This window comes from Ursus americanus, chromosome 35 (genome assembly GCF_024610735.1).
Source record: "Ursus americanus isolate L20-20 chromosome 35, mUrsAme1.1.p, whole genome shotgun sequence".
NCBI classification, from domain to species: Eukaryota; Metazoa; Chordata; class Mammalia; order Carnivora; family Ursidae; genus Ursus; species Ursus americanus.
In genome coordinates this window covers 1852473-1870381 of record NC_142161.1, presented here as the reverse complement: position 1 = coordinate 1870381, position 17909 = coordinate 1852473, and the positions used below count along the sequence as shown (strand labels likewise).

General features: G+C 40.3%; 2 protein-coding genes across 2 annotated transcripts in view; one reads left to right on the top strand and one right to left on the bottom strand.

The window, feature by feature from the left end:
• The first annotated feature begins 4 nt into the window (after positions 1 to 4).
• Positions 5 to 17715, top strand: TOX4 (TOX high mobility group box family member 4). Its single transcript, XM_045784843.2, has 9 exons — positions 5 to 135; positions 347 to 415; positions 6223 to 6465; positions 7338 to 7598; positions 7948 to 8178; positions 9677 to 9757; positions 10074 to 10817; positions 11774 to 11937; positions 12613 to 17715. Exons 1-9 carry the CDS (start codon positions 130 to 132, stop codon positions 12671 to 12673), a joined length of 1860 nt encoding a protein of 619 aa, XP_045640799.1. The 5' UTR covers positions 5 to 129; the 3' UTR covers positions 12674 to 17715.
• The window catches only part of METTL3 (methyltransferase 3, N6-adenosine-methyltransferase complex catalytic subunit), a 16707-nt gene continuing 12658 nt past the window's right edge, over positions 13861 to 17909 (bottom strand). The window contains exons 4-11 of the mRNA XM_045784844.2: positions 17082 to 17257; positions 16271 to 16487; positions 15861 to 16048; positions 15447 to 15485; positions 15162 to 15270; positions 14974 to 15039; positions 14719 to 14831; positions 13861 to 14085 (exon numbers count right to left, since the gene is read on the bottom strand). Coding sequence (XP_045640800.1) covers positions 13974 to 14085; positions 14719 to 14831; positions 14974 to 15039; positions 15162 to 15270; positions 15447 to 15485; positions 15861 to 16048; positions 16271 to 16487; positions 17082 to 17257 — 1020 coding nt within the window. The 3' untranslated portion in view covers positions 13861 to 13973. The remainder of the gene's footprint in view (positions 14086 to 14718; positions 14832 to 14973; positions 15040 to 15161; positions 15271 to 15446; positions 15486 to 15860; positions 16049 to 16270; positions 16488 to 17081; positions 17258 to 17909) is intronic.

The window sequence follows — 17909 nt, the reverse complement described above, 5'->3', positions numbered from 1 at the left end:
CAGCCCCGCGGCTCTCCTTCCAATCAGCGGAGAGCGACGCGCGTCCTTGCGGAAGTGACGGCAGTTCGAGTCCGGTGGGGGCGGTGGGAGCGATGAGGGAACTGAGACGGTGGTAGCCGTTGTGTGAAGATGGAGGTAGGAACCTGAGCGTTAAGAAGGCTGGCGAGAGAGCGCGGCCTACCGAGTGGAAGCAGAGACGGGAAGCCGGGCGGAGAGGCGGCTGAGGGGAGGGGAGAAGAGAGCGGGGTTTGGGAGTGTTGTCAGAATGTCGGGGACAGAATCCGTCGCTCCTTGCTAACTCCCTACTCCCCCTAACTTATCCCCGCGGCTTTCTTTTGGTTTCCAGTTTCCCGGAGGAAATGACAATTACCTGACGATCACAGGGCCCTCGCACCCCTTCCTGTCAGGGGCCGAGGTGAGCACGAGTTGCCGACGCTGTGGGGGGGAGGGCGGTGGGGAGGAGAGCGCGGACGCCCGGGCCGGGGACTGGGAACCAGGGGCCACGGTTGGTGTTTAGAGAACAGTGGCAGCTGCTTCCAGAGCCTGTGCAGACTAAGGGGAAGGCCCGGGAAGCTGCTGTCATCAGAAAAGCAGGACTTTGGAAATAACTAACCCATTTCAGAGTGATTCTGGACTGGAAGACAGGGTGGAATTGTTTCCTTTCATTGGGGAGAAATAACTACAACAATCTATGGGCATCACAGCGGGAAGGAAATACTATAGCTAAAGAAATTGGGGTAAGGGAGGAGTACTTAAGGGGTTAACTGTAAACGTGTTCATTCTTGGAACTAGCTCTGTTGTAGGGTCTTTGTTTCACTTAAACTTCCTACTCGAGGATTAAAAAAAAAAATAGTAGTTATGTTTACCTACAAGCTTGTTTTGCTAGTGACAGGATGAAAGGAAATAGTTGCCAGAAAACATGGAGTTGAGTACAACATGTGTTTCTGTTTGCCAGTGACTCAGAGTTTGGGCAGGTTACTTCACTTTTATATGTCACAGATTCCCTCGCTGTCAAATGGCTGTAATAATAGTTTCTTATGATGTTGTGAAGTAGAAGTAATGGTTATGATGAGGTGCTTTAGTATTTGTGAAAAAGCTTTCCTTAAAATATTGTCATAATATAGATACATATCACTTGTTTAGATTTTAGATTTAGATAGATTGCAGGGCAAAATAGAAAGATTTGGAACAGAAAAAAAATAAATTTCCCGATCTTTGAAAAACTAGTCTTGAGCCTAGGATGTCTTTTTTTGAGAATTTTAGTACTCCCCCCGCCCAAAACTGATGTTAACCACTTGCATTAGTGGGTTTTTTGTTTGTTTGGTTTGTTTGTTTTGGCCTGAGAATTATCAGTTGCTGTTGAGTAGGCTTATCCTGTATTAAACCTTAATATTTTCGTGAATGAGAATTAGATTGAAAAGGGACAGTTGCTAGTTTGATTTCTTTATTGCCATTATTGGTTATTGTTATTCTCTTAAGGAGGGGAAAGTGTGGCTCAAATGAACAACAGATTTAGAAATGATATAAAACTAAATCTCTTTGCTTTCCAGTCTCATTGCCAGTTTCTTCTGAATATCTCCATGGTTTAATTTCATTGTTTGGAGTGTTGTAAATCTCACATTGGCCTCATCCACATGAATGTGCTTCATTGCCAATTTCTTCTGAATCAGATTTAAATTTAGAGTGTGGTAAATTTCACACTGGTCTCATCAAGAAACTTTCCAGGTTTGAGTTATCCTTTGTTTTTTTATGACTTGAAGAAATTTTTAAAAAAACAAAACTATTTTGCCAAGAAGCTCACAATTAAATTTCAGTGTCTTCCTTTAGCTTAGGTCTTTGTCGTTGCTAACAGTTCTTCTCATTACAACTTCATCTTCCCTTCCCATCTTTTTTTTTTTTTTTTTTTTGACCTTTATTTCAGTTGGTTTGTGGTTTTTGTTGCACCTGGTCTTATTGTGAACCACCCCCAATATAACTTAGAACTAGGTAAAGGTGATATTTTTTAACTTTTTCTTTTAGAAAAAGAGTGACATTTAGAGATTTCTTGCAAGAAAAAAGATAGTTGTCCAAAAAGTACTAATCATAAAAAAAAATCAAAAAATTGGACTTCATTGAAATTAGGAACGGCTTTTCATCAAAAGACATCAGTAAAAAATTAAATAGGTACACCACAGACTGGGAGAAAATATTTTAACACATATCTGACACATATTCAGGATATATCAAATATTTATGTAGAGTAAAAGAATCCAGTTTAAAAATGGGCAAAAGATTTGAACACACACTTCACAAAAGAGGGTATCCAGATTGCCATTAGGCATATGAAAGAGTGTCATAATCACTCATTGGGGAAATGCCAGTTAAAATTAATGAGCATGACTGTATACCCACTAGAATGGTTAAAATTAAAAACACTGACAATCACAAGATTTTGCAAGGAAGTAGATAACTCTTAATCATTGTTGATTAAAGTGTAAACTGATTCAATCACTTTGGAAAACTGGCAGTATCTGCTACAGATGAACATATACCTACCTACCCTATGACCCAGCAGTTCTACTCCTTGATGTACACTTGAGAGAAATGAGTTTATATATTCACCAAAAACATGTATGTTCACAGCAATTTTACTCATAATAGCTAAGCACTGGAAATAACCCAAATGTCTATAAACTGGTACTTTTGTAAAAAGGGATACTACACAGCAATAAAAAAAGACCTCAACTACTAATAAATGTACCTTGGGTGATCTCCAAAATATATCGTTGAGTAAAAAGCCTGACATAAAAGAGTAGACACTATTTAAGTTCATTTTTTTAAATGAATATAAGGAATGTGAAACTATGGTAATAGAAATCACAATAGTGATACTTGTTATCGAAAGGAGAGTACTGACTGGGAAGGAATATGACAAATTATTTTACAGTGATAGAAATGTTCTGTATCTTTGATCTGGGTAATGGTTAATTGGATGCTTACAGATATAAAATTCTTTGAGCTATATACTTTAAATTTGTGCACTTAAGTTATACCTAAGTAAGAAATAATACTAAAAATTTCTAAGGAGTAAGTATCCAGAGAGGAGGGCTTAGGATCTGTTAGAGCATTACTTGAGACAGGGAAGTTCTATTTGAAGACAGTTTAATCTTTCTGCTTTCCTCATTCTTGTTGGCTCTTATACAATGATACTGTGCTTTGAGCACTTTCAGGAAATAATATAAAGATGCCTATTTTTTATTAGAAAAAGTACTTTTTATATTAGAACCAGTTAATTATTTCAGGCTGAATAGTTAAAATTTTTCACTCATAGCATTTTTTAAGAACAATGAATTATCTTAAGGATCCATTGTACCAGTGTACTGTGAGTAAATAAGTGTTGGTTTAAAATAAATTTTTTTAAAATGAGTAATCTACACAAACTATTTAAAGAAATACCGGGTTATATGTTTTGGCATGGGGAAATCTCAGGAGAAGAGAGAAACATGTTTTTTTTTTTTTTTTAAATTTTTTGGTTCTCTAAATAGTTGAGCATCCTTGTTTATAAACTGTAATTCCCAAATTGTTTCCTCCTTCAAAATGGCCCATGAATTTAACAGAGAAGGAAAAGAAGACTGAATGAGAGGGTAGCTACATCATGTTCCTGTTTTCTCCTTCTCGGTTGAAATCACTTATTTTTACCTGAATATTTGCTACAGTTTTATCTTGGTTTTATATGTGGTAGAGTATGATCTAGTTATGTAGTAGATCCACTAAAATAACTAGATATTCATTATTGGTTTTTCCCCATAATTAATGTTATCGATTATTTGTGGTAGGAAAAGAGCTTTAGAGTGAATCTCTTGTGTTTATTCTAGCCTGTAGTTTATCCCTCTGTATTCTTGATCATTGCTATTATTTTACTTTTTTTACTTAGGGAAGAGACAAATAAACAAAACAACCCCCCCCCAAAAAAACAACATGAAAGCTATGGATACTGAATAACAAAGCTGTTTCCACATTCCCAGGGGGTGGTGCACAGAAAGAATGCCTTGTTAATGCGATACAATGGAATCTCTGCATGTCTCGTTTTTTAGTGTAGTCCATGAGAGCACTCCAGATGGTTTATGAGGGGTAGTCCTTTACAGAACACTGGTCGCTTGTTTGGGATATGAATTTTTACTCTTTTTCCGTTCTCTTTAACAAATAGTATCATTTTCATATCTTGGCAGAGCTGTCTTTTATTAAGCAGAAAAGGATAGGCATCTTTTGCTTTGTCAAAACAATCTGTATCTTGTAAAAAATTGAAAACTATCATACAACTGTTGATCTAGTACAGTAAATGTTTCCCCTGATCCTTTTTCCCATCCCCATAACTTTATTTGCTTGAAAATTTGGTAGAAGTCTTTGTACTCTTCTTCTTGAAAAATCTCACATGAACCTAAACTCAAATTTCAGAAAGAGTCATGGACCTGAAGTTCAGAACTTTCATGCAAGAATTATGAGCTGTGTACTGAGAAAAGTTCAGTTGTTGGGAGATTTTTAGTTTTTCCCATCAAGAACTGCTTGTTCTTATGTTCCTTGTGCCACTCTCATGTTTACATCTCAGATAACTACCAAATTTTTACCATGTTAAGGATCTTGGAGGAGGAAAATGTAGAAAGGAAGCTAAGTACATATCTTTTTTTCTTCTGGGAAACTTTTTTTCAGTTTGCCAAAGTGATTCAGAGAGACTAGGCATTTCACAGACATACTTTCTTTTTCTCCCTAGTTTCTACTAGCTGGAAATTTCTTTCTAGCAATGTCTTCTTTAAAATAAAAATGGTGGGGCAGCTGGCTGGCTCAGTCAGAAGAGTGAGTGAATCTCGGGGTTGTGAGTTCAAGCCCCACGTTGGGTAGAGAGGTTACTTAAATAAAACAAACAGAAAAAAATAAAAATGATATTAACAAGACCCTTTCTGGGTCTATAATAACCTTGAGGAACTCTTAATGCATCGTTTAATCATGGGGGGAAAATGTGGGTACCTATTGAATTTGATCTTCAATCAGTTGATATTTACTCTGCAATGTGATAGTTTGGTTGAATTTAAAGTTTCTAAAATTCCAATTATCTATAATTATAGATTATCGGGTCACAAGTTAATAATAATTAGGATATTATCATTAATAGTAATGATTAATAGTTATTAAACAAAATAACAATATAAGGAGAGTACTGTTAGAACTCTCATTTTATAAATGAGGAAAACCCCTTCAGAGTCCTTTAGTAAGTGGCAGAGCTGGAACTTGAATCCAGACCTGACACCAAAGTCTCTTGCAAGTATTTATAATGCTTTTGCTGCAGATGTCACCATTTTAGTTTTTTAGTGTCAAAAAGGAACCACAGCATTTAATGTATCTTAGCTCAGACATTGGTCTGTTAGCTCCATTAATGGTAGACCCATTCAGTATAGTAAGAGTCTGTTACTGTAGTTGAATTCAGAGGAAGGAATTGGGTTTTATAGCAAGCTAATCTTTTTCTTCCTCTCTTGCAGAAAAGGCTCTGTTAGAGCAAGACTAGGAATGTTAGAGAATCAGTTTGCCTTTTGGCTGTAGCTCTTATGAAGGTTTTTCTCCTCGGTATTAACCTTATCTTGGCATTGTTGGGCTTTCCAAAAATGCTGTACAAATCGTAATCTTAATTGTTGTTAACATCATGATTTCTAAGCTGGAATTCTTAAGTGTAGATGTCTTAGAAGAGGATATCATTCCCGTGACAGTACTTTTTAGGATTTGCTTCAAAGGAACCTAAAAACAGTAGTCAAAAGTATGATTGTCTGGTTGACAGTGAATTTCTATGGTCTGATAGTTCAGGTGTATTGCAAAATAACTGCTGTCTATTAGAATCTTCGGAGAGTTTTTAAGCGTCATAGGCAAAACAGTTTATAAAGACTGGGTCCTTACTAACAGTGCTGAAAGAGTCACTCATTAGAACAATAAGCATGATAGGACAACTGAGATGGCAAAGATAAGAAACTGAAAACTGTGATTGATTTTGGCAGCCTTGTATATGCCATATGACCAAGGGTATGAGGAAGAGAGGTTTATCTGTAAAATTAAATAGGTCCTAAGAAATTGATAACAAAAAGAGGATCCAGGCTGAAAAAAGGTACGCTGAGAAACTCCAGTACCCAGCCATGTTCTTCACTTAGCAGTATGCGGTTCCTCCTCTTCCCACTAACTTTTTTTCCCTTTTTCCCCCTACAGACATTCCATACACCAAGCTTGGGAGATGAGGAATTTGAAATCCCACCTATCTCCTTGGATTCTGATCCCTCACTGGCTGTCTCAGATGTGGTTGGCCACTTTGATGACCTGGCAGACCCCTCCTCCTCTCAGGATGGCAGCTTTTCAGCCCAATATGGGGTCCAGACATTGGACATGCCTGTGGGCATGACCCATGGCTTGATGGAGCAGGGCGGGGGGCTCCTGAGTGGGGGCTTGACCATGGTAAGGGGCAAAACATTATCAAGCTTACCCAAGCTCGTGAGCTTGGTGGTGTTAGGGGAGATAAAATGACTCTCTCTTCTCTGCTACACTTGAATATTACTTGGTTCTCATTCTGTGTTTAGAGGCTCACCAACAAAGACTTAATTTCCCCTGACGGAAATTTATCATTTGAATCAATTTTACTTGAAAATGATTTAAAATTATAAAATGTCCAGTGTTCACCCGGATATGAAAATGATTATGATTTGGGGGGGTTCCCCTTCTATAATTGCCATCACATCCTAGGATTAAAATGTGAGTGTGAAAAAAAATGTGAGTGTGATAGCTGGCATGTTGAGAGATTTATTCAAAACCAGTCTGAACCAAATGTATTAATTGTGGATTAGTATGTTATAAATTGGTGTATTGGGCTTCCAGCACATTTTCATCAGTAGCACATCTTCACACTATATTTGATGCCAAACATCTCTAACATTGGCATTATTTACTCTTGATTGCCTGTGTGTTGCAACTTTAAAAACCATTATTGTAGGAGAGTACAGGAAGTTTTTCTTTACCCTATGTGTCATCACTACCTCCAGATTACTGAATAATTTATTTGTTCTTTAAATTAACTTGTCCAAAATTAAGACTTCTCTGGTTATTTTTCATTATTTTAGAACAGGCTTTTGAATACAAAGAAGTGACTTTAATAATTTCTGTACTTTATTAAAAAGCTTAATATACTTTATATATAAATTACTTGATGTTTAGTCTTTAAACAATGATACAATCTGGATAAGCAAGGGTTATAAACTGTCCTGAATTCAGTGGGGGGAAAGAGTGGTGTTTTTTTATATTTAGTGTTTAATTAGTCCTTCTGCTTCTCTCAGGACTTGGACCATTCTATAGGAACTCAGTATAGTGCCAACCCACCTGTTACAATTGATGTACCAATGACAGACATGACATCTGGCTTGATGGGGCATAGCCAGTTGACCACCATTGATCAGTCAGAACTGAGTTCTCAACTTGGTTTGAGCTTAGGGGGTGGCACCATCCTGCCACCTGCCCAGTCACCTGAGGATCGTCTTTCAACCACCCCTTCACCTACTAGTTCACTTCATGAGGATGGTGTTGAGGATTTCCGGAGGGTGAGGCATTCCCTGCCAAAATCAAATCTGCCATGATATTCTGGGATAAAACTCTTGGCATACAGAGCCTACTCAGTATTATTTGCTCCTGCCCTGCCATCTCCTCTGCTCTTTTCTGGGTATGGGGTCCTGCCTCTCAATCTACAGTTTATAATGCTTTTCCCAATCCCCATTCTAATTGGTCCTCACATACTTTACTAATGTCTTAAACCTATTGCCTCTTTTTAGCATTTCTGAAAATTCCATCCATGTGCCTAGTTAGTTCCCCCATATAAAAGTCCTTTTCTTACAGTTCTCCAGACATGATACTTCCTTCTTCCCTTTTGTAATTCTCTTTTCTCCCCTGCAGCAACTTCCCAGCCAGAAGACAGTTGTGGTGGAAGCAGGAAAAAAGCAGAAGGCCCCAAAGAAGAGAAAAAAGAAAGATCCTAATGAACCTCAGAAGCCAGTTTCAGCATATGCTTTATTCTTTCGTGATACACAGGCTGCCATCAAGGGACAGAATCCCAATGCCACTTTTGGGGAGGTTTCAAAAATTGTGGCCTCCATGTGGGATAGTCTTGGAGAGGAGCAAAAACAGGTGAACAAAACATGGAGGGACTAGTGGGTAGTGAATGTCCTAGAAAGTTTTAAGGGGATAAAAAACTAAGTTTTAACTTTTTAAAGTTGTTCTTATTTAATATCGACTATTTGTTAATAGCATTCACAGATCATACTTTGTCTTAGAAGTTACAGCCATCCACTGAATCTAAACCCCATTTTTTTTCCAATTTGTAAAATTAGGCCATTCCTTTGTAAATTGCATCTCTAAAATCCACTAGCCTAAGTTTGAATTTAGAGTTTAGTTTATGGTTTTCTCACTGGCCTAGTATAAACTTGAAAACTATAGTTAATCTCTCTAAATTTAATATGGATTTAAAAAATAGTGGTGCCTGGGTGGCTCAGTTGGTTAAGTATCCAAATCTTGGTTTCAGCTCAGGTCATGATCTCAGGATCATGAGACTGAGTCCCACATTAGGCTCTGCACTGGGTGTGGAGCTTGCTTAAGATTCCCTCTCTCTCTCTCTCTCTCTGCCCCTCCTCCACTTCTACCCCCACCTCGCTTGCTCTCAAAAAATAAATGAAAATTGTAATATTATGTAAATATACGATAGTTAGCATTGAAGATGGCTAGAATTATCATTGCCCTAGACTCACTAGGTCTTGTGTCAAAGTGAGTCTGCTACTTTAATATATGAAACAAAAAACTGAAATTTATAACTTATAGCAGCTGTCTGTTGCACTCAACAAACCACAAATTCAATAGCTCTAAATAGTGGCAGTTTATTATTTCTCATGATAATGCGAATTGGTTAGATGGTTTTTCTGATGTTCTTGCCTGGGCTCATTCTTGTGGCTGTAGTCAAATGATAGCTGGTATGGCTGGCCAAGGTGACCTGTTCCCATGTCTGACTTTGGGTGCTACTTGTTGGCTTAGATTCCTGCCCATCACATGGCCTCTCATCCTTCAAAAGGCTAGACTGGCTTCCTTATAGTATAGCAGACTTAGAACAAGATCTCTGTCACTTCAGCCACCTCCTTATGGTCAAAGCAATTCATAGAGCTATCTCAGATTCAAAGGAAGGGGAAAGAGGTTTCAGCTGTCGATGGAAGAAAAAGTATGCAACATGGGAGGAATTCTTGTGGCCATCATTGCAAATAATTTGCCACATTCCTTAAGGGAGAGTATACCCATCAGACACAATCCCAGACTAAGCAGACTATTGATCTTATATAATGTTTGGATCTGGATTTTTTGTTGTTGTTTTGTTTTATTATAAAAGTGGGCATGGGTTGGTGCTAGCTTTAGAAGTGTAGTTGTTCTGGCAAGTCTTGCTGATTGGCTGACTTTCAGATGCATGGTCACTGGAAAGTCTGCCATGGAGGCTGTCTTCATTACTAGCTTCCAGAGGTGTATTCACTAAAAAGTTGTCCGTATTTAACTGAGATGAATTGTCATTCACTGATAAATAATACAGAATTATTAGTCTTTTCTAGGACTATCGGGACTTTTTCAACAGTCTCTCCCTTTCCTGTAGGTGTATAAGAGGAAAACTGAAGCTGCCAAGAAAGAGTATCTGAAGGCTCTGGCTGCATATAAAGACAATCAAGAGTGTCAGGTGAGCGCTATTTACAGCAATAAAAAGATTTTTGGTGCTACTTATTAGCAGTTATAAGAAGTAAATACCACCAAAAACCTGTGGGACCTATTAATACTATGTTGTATTAAAATCTTAAAAGTATATAACAGGTTTCCTATTGTTTCCAACATAAACCTTGCCACAGTCTTTTACAGGGACTTATTTACTCCCACAGCTCTTTTCTTTCTTTTTTCCACTCTGTGTATCTTTTCTTGGGAGGTGATTAGAGTGACTATGTTCTGGGGAAGAGAGTACATTTCCCAATGACTTTTTTTTGGGGGGGGGTGTCTTTTAGGCCACTGTGGAAGCAGTAGAATTGGATCCAGTGCCACCGTCACAGACTCCTTCTCCACCTCCTATGGCTACTGTTGACCCAGCATCTCCAGCACCAGCCTCAACAGAGCCCCCTGCCCTGTCCCCTTCCATTGTTGTTAACTCCACTCTTTCCTCCTATGTGGCAAACCAGGCATCTTCTGGGGCTGGCGGTCAGCCCAATATCACCAAGTTGATTATTACCAAACAGATGTTGCCCTCTTCTATTACTATGTCTCAAGGAGGGATGGTTACCGTTATCCCAGCCACAGTGGTGACCTCCCGGGGGATCCAACTAGGCCAAACCAGTACAGCCACTATCCAGCCCAGTCAACAAGCCCAAATTGTCACTCGCTCGGTGTTGCAGGCAGCGGCAGCAGCTGCTGCTTCCATGCAACTACCACCACCCCGACTACAACCCCCTCCACTGCAACAGATGCCTCAGCCCCCCACTCAGCAGCAAGTGACCATTCTGCAGCAGCCTCCCCCACTTCAGGCCATGCAACAGCCTCCACCTCAGAAGGTTCGAATCAATTTACAGCAACAGCCACCTCCTCTGCAGATCAAGATTGTCCCCCCACCCACTCTGAAAATGCAGACGACCTTAGTCCCACCAGCTGTGGAAAGTAGTCCTGAGCGGCCTGTGAACAACAGCCCTGAGGCCCATACAGTGGAGGAGACCTCTCCTGAGACAATCTGTGAGATGATCACAGATGTAGTTCCTGAGGTGAGCCTGTTTTCAAGTCTTTCTCCATACCAGTAGCTAGGTAGAATTATTTTGGTTGACCCAATAAAAGTGGAGGTTGCTACAAGCATTTAATGTCTGGCAACCAGGAGTTCCTGCAGGAGTTCCCTGTGACTGTGACTTGTCCTACCCAAGATAATCTGTAGCGTTCTTGGTGAGAAACATTGGTGGTCTGGGACAGACCACCCCTTAATTAGGCAAAAGTCATACCGCAGTTCTATGCGAGAGGATACAGCCTAAGCATAGAGTTGTTTTTCAGAGGTATCTATCCAAGGATCCTGAACTTTGGAGATACAAGTTCTTCCATTTCTCCTACATCTCTGCCGCTTGGCTTGATGTTTTAAGTGGGGGATGGATAGCTTGAAAAAAATGGATTCATATCATTGAATCTTTCCAAAGAGACATAAACAGATGCCAATTACCCTCGTTTTAATCTGTACATCACCAGTACTCATTTTAAATAAATTATGGGTCTGTTTTGAGACTCCAGGTCCACAATTAATGAAGCCATCATTTAAAGAAAAATAACCCCCCTTCAGCAGGAAACTATGAAATCTCCAAGGTCTTTCCCTTTTTCTAATGGCATATTTTGTCTCTCTTGGCCCTCCCAGTCCTAGTTGAGGTAAACCAGACTCTACTCACACTGTACTTTTGACCTTTTCAGAGGAGTATTATTCAAGTGTGGAATAAAGTCAGTGATAAGATTGAAGAGTACTAGCATGTGGCCAGCATTCCGCTAATTGGAAGAATCTTCATGTCAGTGCTTGGCAAAGTTCTAAAGCTGCATATAGAGGGGGACACCAAGGACACTTTTAGAACTCTGTCCCTGTATGTGAAGGATTGTAATACCCGGTACTGCATTGGCTCCCAGTTAATTTGACTAGCAGGCTAGTTAAGTAGCAATCTAATTCGTCTTTGGTGCTCTCTTCCTCTCATAGGTTGAGTCTCCTTCTCAAATGGACGTTGAATTGGTGAGTGGGTCTCCTGTGACACTCTCACCCCAGCCTCGATGTGTGAGGTCCGGCTGCGAGAACCCTCCTGTTGTGAGTAAGGACTGGGACAATGAGTACTGCAGCAATGAATGTGTGGTGAAGCACTGCAGGTGAGCTTACAGTTTCCCTTCTTGTAATTCATGTATTGCTCAGTTAACTGCAGGAAAACCGGGTAACCCTGAGCATATGTAATCAGCATCCCCTGACCTTAGGTAGACTAGACTGCCGTATGTATGTCTGATTATAGAGGCTACTAGAAAAGCTTCCCCTGCTTAAAAAGAGCTTACATTTGCCACATAGACAAAGATGATACCATTAGCAGTTTTTGCTTTTTGGTTACATTATGTTCAGTTACATATGCTCTTTCAAAAAATTGTAACACCTTAAGCTGTTAGTGACTATGGATATGAGTTTAGCTTCTCTCCTTAGCGCAAATCCAGCTACTCAGGGATTAGAATTTGAGGAGAATCATTATGCTAAGTGGTAAGTAGCATAAGAAGGTGCTAAGTGTGGCAGGAGAAGGGGTGGGTGGTTGGGGCAAGATAAGTTCTGAAGATTTTGCCCATCTCCCCAATTTTCCTGGGATTTACCTCTATCTATGAAAGTGTTGGTATTTCCTACATCAAATCTGCTTCAGTGAATCAGGATTGCTTAAGCTTAATTAAGGCCCACCGCCCTTATATCTGTATTGGGTGACATCATTTCATCTTAACGAAGCTATTTAAGACACAAGTCAGAAAGACTAGGCTGTAACTCTAAGTTTATGTGTCTCTCTTCTCTCTTAGGGACGTCTTCTTGGCCTGGGTGGCCTCTAGAAATTCAAACACAGTGGTGTTTGTGAAGTAGTCCTTCCTGTCCTCCAAGCCAGTCAAGACTTATCTGCGGGGAACCTAAGAGCCTCTTTTTAAAAAACAAGCTGGGCTTCTGGTAGTGCCTGATTTCAACCCATGATGGTCCTTCGTGCTTCTCCCCTTTTCTATCTCTTCAGTAGGGGCCATACCGTGGAGCAAGGCCGCTGAGTTTGCTGTAATCTGGAATTGCTTTTTACTTTCAAGTACAGGCAGAGATACCAGTGATAATAGCAGAGGAAAGGGTGAAGGGAATATGAATAAGCAGAACATGGGGGTGGTGCTGGTGGGGGGTTGTTTGAGGAAACTCAGGATAATGGTCATAGGACATGCCTAAACAATTATTAAAATGATGGGAAAATATTCAGCTTTGAGCCTAGGCTAAAACACCGTGTGCATCCATTTTAAAGGGGATAAAAAGTTGCATTAAAGGTTATCTCTTAAACAGGAACGATTGCTATCACACCTATACATTGCTTTGAGAACAAAAGTTTTCAACAGAGCAGGCACCCTGGGCTATAGGGAAAATACCATCACGTGGGAGTTTCTTATTTATTTCTCTTTACAAATAATGTTATTTCTGTAGTCGGTGATTCTCATCCTTGCACTTACCACAGTTTATAAGTGTAAAAGGCAGGACTCTATATCCTTAATATAAGAGGTTTTACCAAAGTCTAAAGAAGTTGTGTTCACTTGTGTTTGATAAAATATCTTTTAAAAATAGGCTAGAGGTGTTTTCACTTACATAATATATAGGCTAATTCTTTGTACACCCTAGGCATTTATTTAAATTTAATCTAAGATGTGCTTATCTCATTTTTCTTGGAAATACGCTAAACAGACAAGCAAAGCCACATAGCTGTAAAAGAGTAAACAAATATTTAGAGCATGTTAGTCCTAATGATGATAACCTGAAGTGAACTCAAACCTTACCTTCAGAAATAGCTGTCCCAGAGACCCCTCTTGATTACGATGTTCACGTAGTACTGATAGCTAATCATTGTGGTCCTATACAGTATAATCAACATTGTAGTGCTTTCCATGCACTCATTTAGTTTGAACCTTAACACCCAGTGAGGTAGGTAGCATTCCCAGCTTACATACAAGAAATCCTACTGAGAGATAAGTTATACAAGATCACACACTGTTAAGTGGCAGAGCCAGATTTGACCTTGAAATCCCAACTACGATACAAACTTTTATTTAAATAAGGAAGAAAACTAGTGTACAAATATTACTCTTCAGGTGCAGCCTGCAGAGCCATGGCTGTGGGTGCTTAGCTCTGTAAGGAAATGCTTCTATAGGTTTTTAGGTTTAGAGATGATACCATCTGGATACCTTTGCTTGAACCTGGCAACCACATCTGGGTCTAGCAGGTGGATCCCATCCAGTTGATTTCCAAGGGTGATCCTGAAGTAAGGATAAAGAAGGGGCAAACCAAAAAATCCTGGAATTAAAAGGCTTAATATTGTTAAAAGATGCATACCTTTTATTAAGGCTGCCTATCATCTCACCTAAAATTCATGCCAATTTTTTAAGAAGACCTGAATATTAGAGGAGTAGTATGACTGGTTAGGGATTGGGCACAGATTTTTGTGTTAGAACGGGCTGGATTTGTACCACTTAAGGGTTAATAAAGAGACACCTAACCAGGCATACTTCACAAGTTGCTGCCAATTAGTATTCTTTGGATAAACAGAATCCTAGCAACATGTCTTTCAAAGCTCTACTAACAGTATGAAAGATGCTAAAACTGTTGAGAGTAAATGGATTCTTCACCACCAGGGGGCAGATTCAATACATCCGATAGAATAACTGAGGCAGATCTTCAGTAGAGACCCTTTGGAGAGCAGTGGTTGGAGTCTTAAAACCTGTTGGGTCTCCAGTGAATGTTGCAGAGGCCCATCAAACATTAAATACCAGCTTGGATGGCTTATGAATCCTCTCAAGCCCATTTTTAGACTATTGAAATACAAGGTAAAGCTCTACTAACATCCATCCTTGACCATAAACAGGAGGGCTACTATGTCCTGGTCGCCTTACCAGTTGGGCTGCACATTGTGTGGTCGTCCAAATAACTCAATCTTGCGAGTGCCAGGGGATAGTCTCTCAATCATGCCATAGATTTCATCTGGTTTATGACTGGTAGAACGAACCTAGGAAAGCAAGGCTCCAGTTACTTTTAAGTTACCAAAAATTGCAAGTCTAGCCCTTTCCATTTATATTTATGATCAAATGAACCTGGAACACACCTGACCTAATAATGTGGAAGGTTTGGATGCCTGGGGAAGCACATACCTCAGCTACGATCACATCGCAATCCAGACCCTGGTTGAAGCCTTGGGGATTTCCTTTGACACCAACCTGCTCACCACAGAGAACAGATTACCTTACGGAACCCCCAGCATTTGAACTTTTTCTCAATAAGAAGTCTAACAATTCCTCTTTCTCCTCCACCTATTGAACTGGGCCCCACTGCTGCTCACCAAGCAGTGTTCCTTCCCATGGTTCAACCAGTGACCTGTACGGCCTGTCCGAATGATGCGCTGCAGTTGATTTGTCTTCACCCAGATAATTTCATCTACCCGCTCGTAACTGTGGGACATAAGAAAGAGAACTAGGGCTTTGATCAGGCCTTCAGTTTTGGGGGTAGTACCATCTACAGAGGAAAGGACTCACAGGGAATACTCTGGGAGAAGAGAATACATCTAACTACAGCAATCACGCTTCTATTTCCTTCAAAAGAAAGCAACACAATGATCGCTACTTACCCCCAGAGATTCAGACATTCTCTGCCCAACTCCATGGCCCTAAAAAGAAAAGGGTTAAACAGCTACTTTCATGTCCGTATTTTTTATCCCTTCAAGATACCGAAGTGTTTTCAGTAGACATTCAGTGAACATTTACATGCAAGACACCATTAGGGCAACAGGATGGATCTAAGAATGAAAACATAAAACAGTATCTATTCTCAATGGCCTTACCTTTCACAAGGAACAAATGTGAAGTTAAATAGAAATCAGGTATCATTTGTGTTATAAATAGGCATTATGTCTCAGTAGCAAAAAAGGCTGACTTAGTCTTACATTTAATAGCAGAGCTACGAAAACCCCAGATTTCATTCCCACCCAGTACTCACTCTGTACTATATCTGCCCATACCTACATATCTTTGAACTGCATTACCTGCCTGTGACCCAGAGGAAGAGAAAGCCATCATCCTGCAGTACTGGTATGTTGAGCCTGCGCATCTCATCATCTGTCAGGGTCCCATAAGGCAGCTCCATGTGAATATCCCAGGGTGGGTCAGCCATCACAACTGCAAACTTGCCCAAGATACTGACGTCCAGGTAGCGGATATCACAACAGATCCACTGCATGAGGTGGTATTTGGTCATCTTTCCTTCCTTCACTCTCAGATTCATGGCCCCAGTCCCTTTTTTCCATTTGATTTTCCTAATCCCTTATAAATATGTATATCCCACACCATTCCCAATCAGCAAGACAGATTGCTGATGATGCCTGCTTTCCTACATGTACGGCGGCCCTACTCAGAAGTCCCTGAGCTGAAATAAGTTTTCTGAGCAGACAGGTACCTGAGGAGGGAAAAGTCGATCTGCACTGGAGTCACCTCCAACACTCTGTGTAAGAGCAAGCTCCTGGCTGGGTGTATGGTCTTTGCTCCCAGGAGCCTCAGAATCCATGCAGGCATCGATTTCATAGTGAACATATTTGCAGGTATCCATGTGGAAGCATGTGTTAAGGAAAGAGCAGTCACCTAATGACTCATCAGTGTGTTTATTGATGATTCGTCTGGGAAAATAAAAAGGGAGAATGAGAATCAAATGGTGTTCCAGAGTTAGAGCCCATAGTTCAAGTTCCAAACTGTTTCAAAATTTTGTCTTTTATTACCCTCTCCTAATTTTACCTTGAGAGCTTCCTCCAAGAGTTTTCAAAGAAAGGAAGCAGGTGACATGGAAATCCATAATTCACACTAAAGAAGAATCTAATTCCTCTCTGAGCAAAGACAACTTTCTTAGGACAGGAAAGAAAGGCTTGCTGGTTAGGGCTGAACAGAACACTGACCTAAGAGCCCAGGTTCCTATTTCTACTAAGATCATCCTTCCAGAGAACTTTAACTTCTACTAGGCTTCAGAGACAGAGATGCCTTGCTAATGCAAGAAGAAAGGCGCATTATTTTTTAAAAATCTCTCATCTATTTGGGAGCACCGTCTATATTCCCTCCCACAAAACACTACTACTGAAAATACATCTTCAGAATCTGGAGGTCTAAGACAAATCATTAAAACCATTTAGTAACAGGATGAAAGACAGAACCCCAGTGACTAGAAGGAATGAGTGCTTCTGGGAGCCCTACACACCCCACCTCTCTCCCTCCCAAGACACCTGAAGTGCAGCTTGCGGCAGGGCCGATCAGCATCACTGGCTTTCATGCACTCCTCCTTGGTTCCATAGTCACAGAACTCTTGTACTTGGGCCCGACCTCGTGAGCGAAACTTTTCAACAATGGACTGTTCCTTGGCTGTTGTTGTATTTAATAACTCTAGGATCTCCTGACTGACCTGTGACAAAAGAAGCCTTAGACTTAAAAGGGTTTACAGATAAAATGAGCCCTAAACCACCTCCTTAAATTCTATTTGACAATGTCCTGTTCTAAGAGGTGAATGAGCTAACCTAATATGGGAAAATTGGAGTCCTAGGAGAAGCGATCTGTCATGGGTTCAGTCCTTTCTTACAGATCTGCATTTGGGGTGGAATTAAAATATAAGAAGCCTGGTTCCTACTGCTAAGCATTAAATTAACTTCCCCTCCCCAGGAAAGCAATCCTTCAGGGGCGCCTGGGTGGCTCAGTTGTTAAGGGTCTGCCTTCGGCTCGACACCCTCCTGGGATCGAGCCCCACATCAGGCTCCTCTGCTATGAGCCTGCTTCTTCCTCTCGCACTCCCCCTGCTTGTGTTCCCTCTCTCGCTGGCTGTCTCTCTATCAAATAAATAAATTAAATCTTAAAAAAAAAAAAAAAGCAAGCAATCCTTCCCACCAAAACCACTTACATTTACATAACTAAGTACTAAGCACTTTACTCTTTAGCTGAGTCTATGCAACAGTTCTGTAAGGGACGGTACTCTGGTTATCTGGATATCCTCTGGTTATCCTCCTCCTCACAGATGAGAAGACTAAGGCTGAAGAGAAGTAAATTAACTTGTTCATATTTGC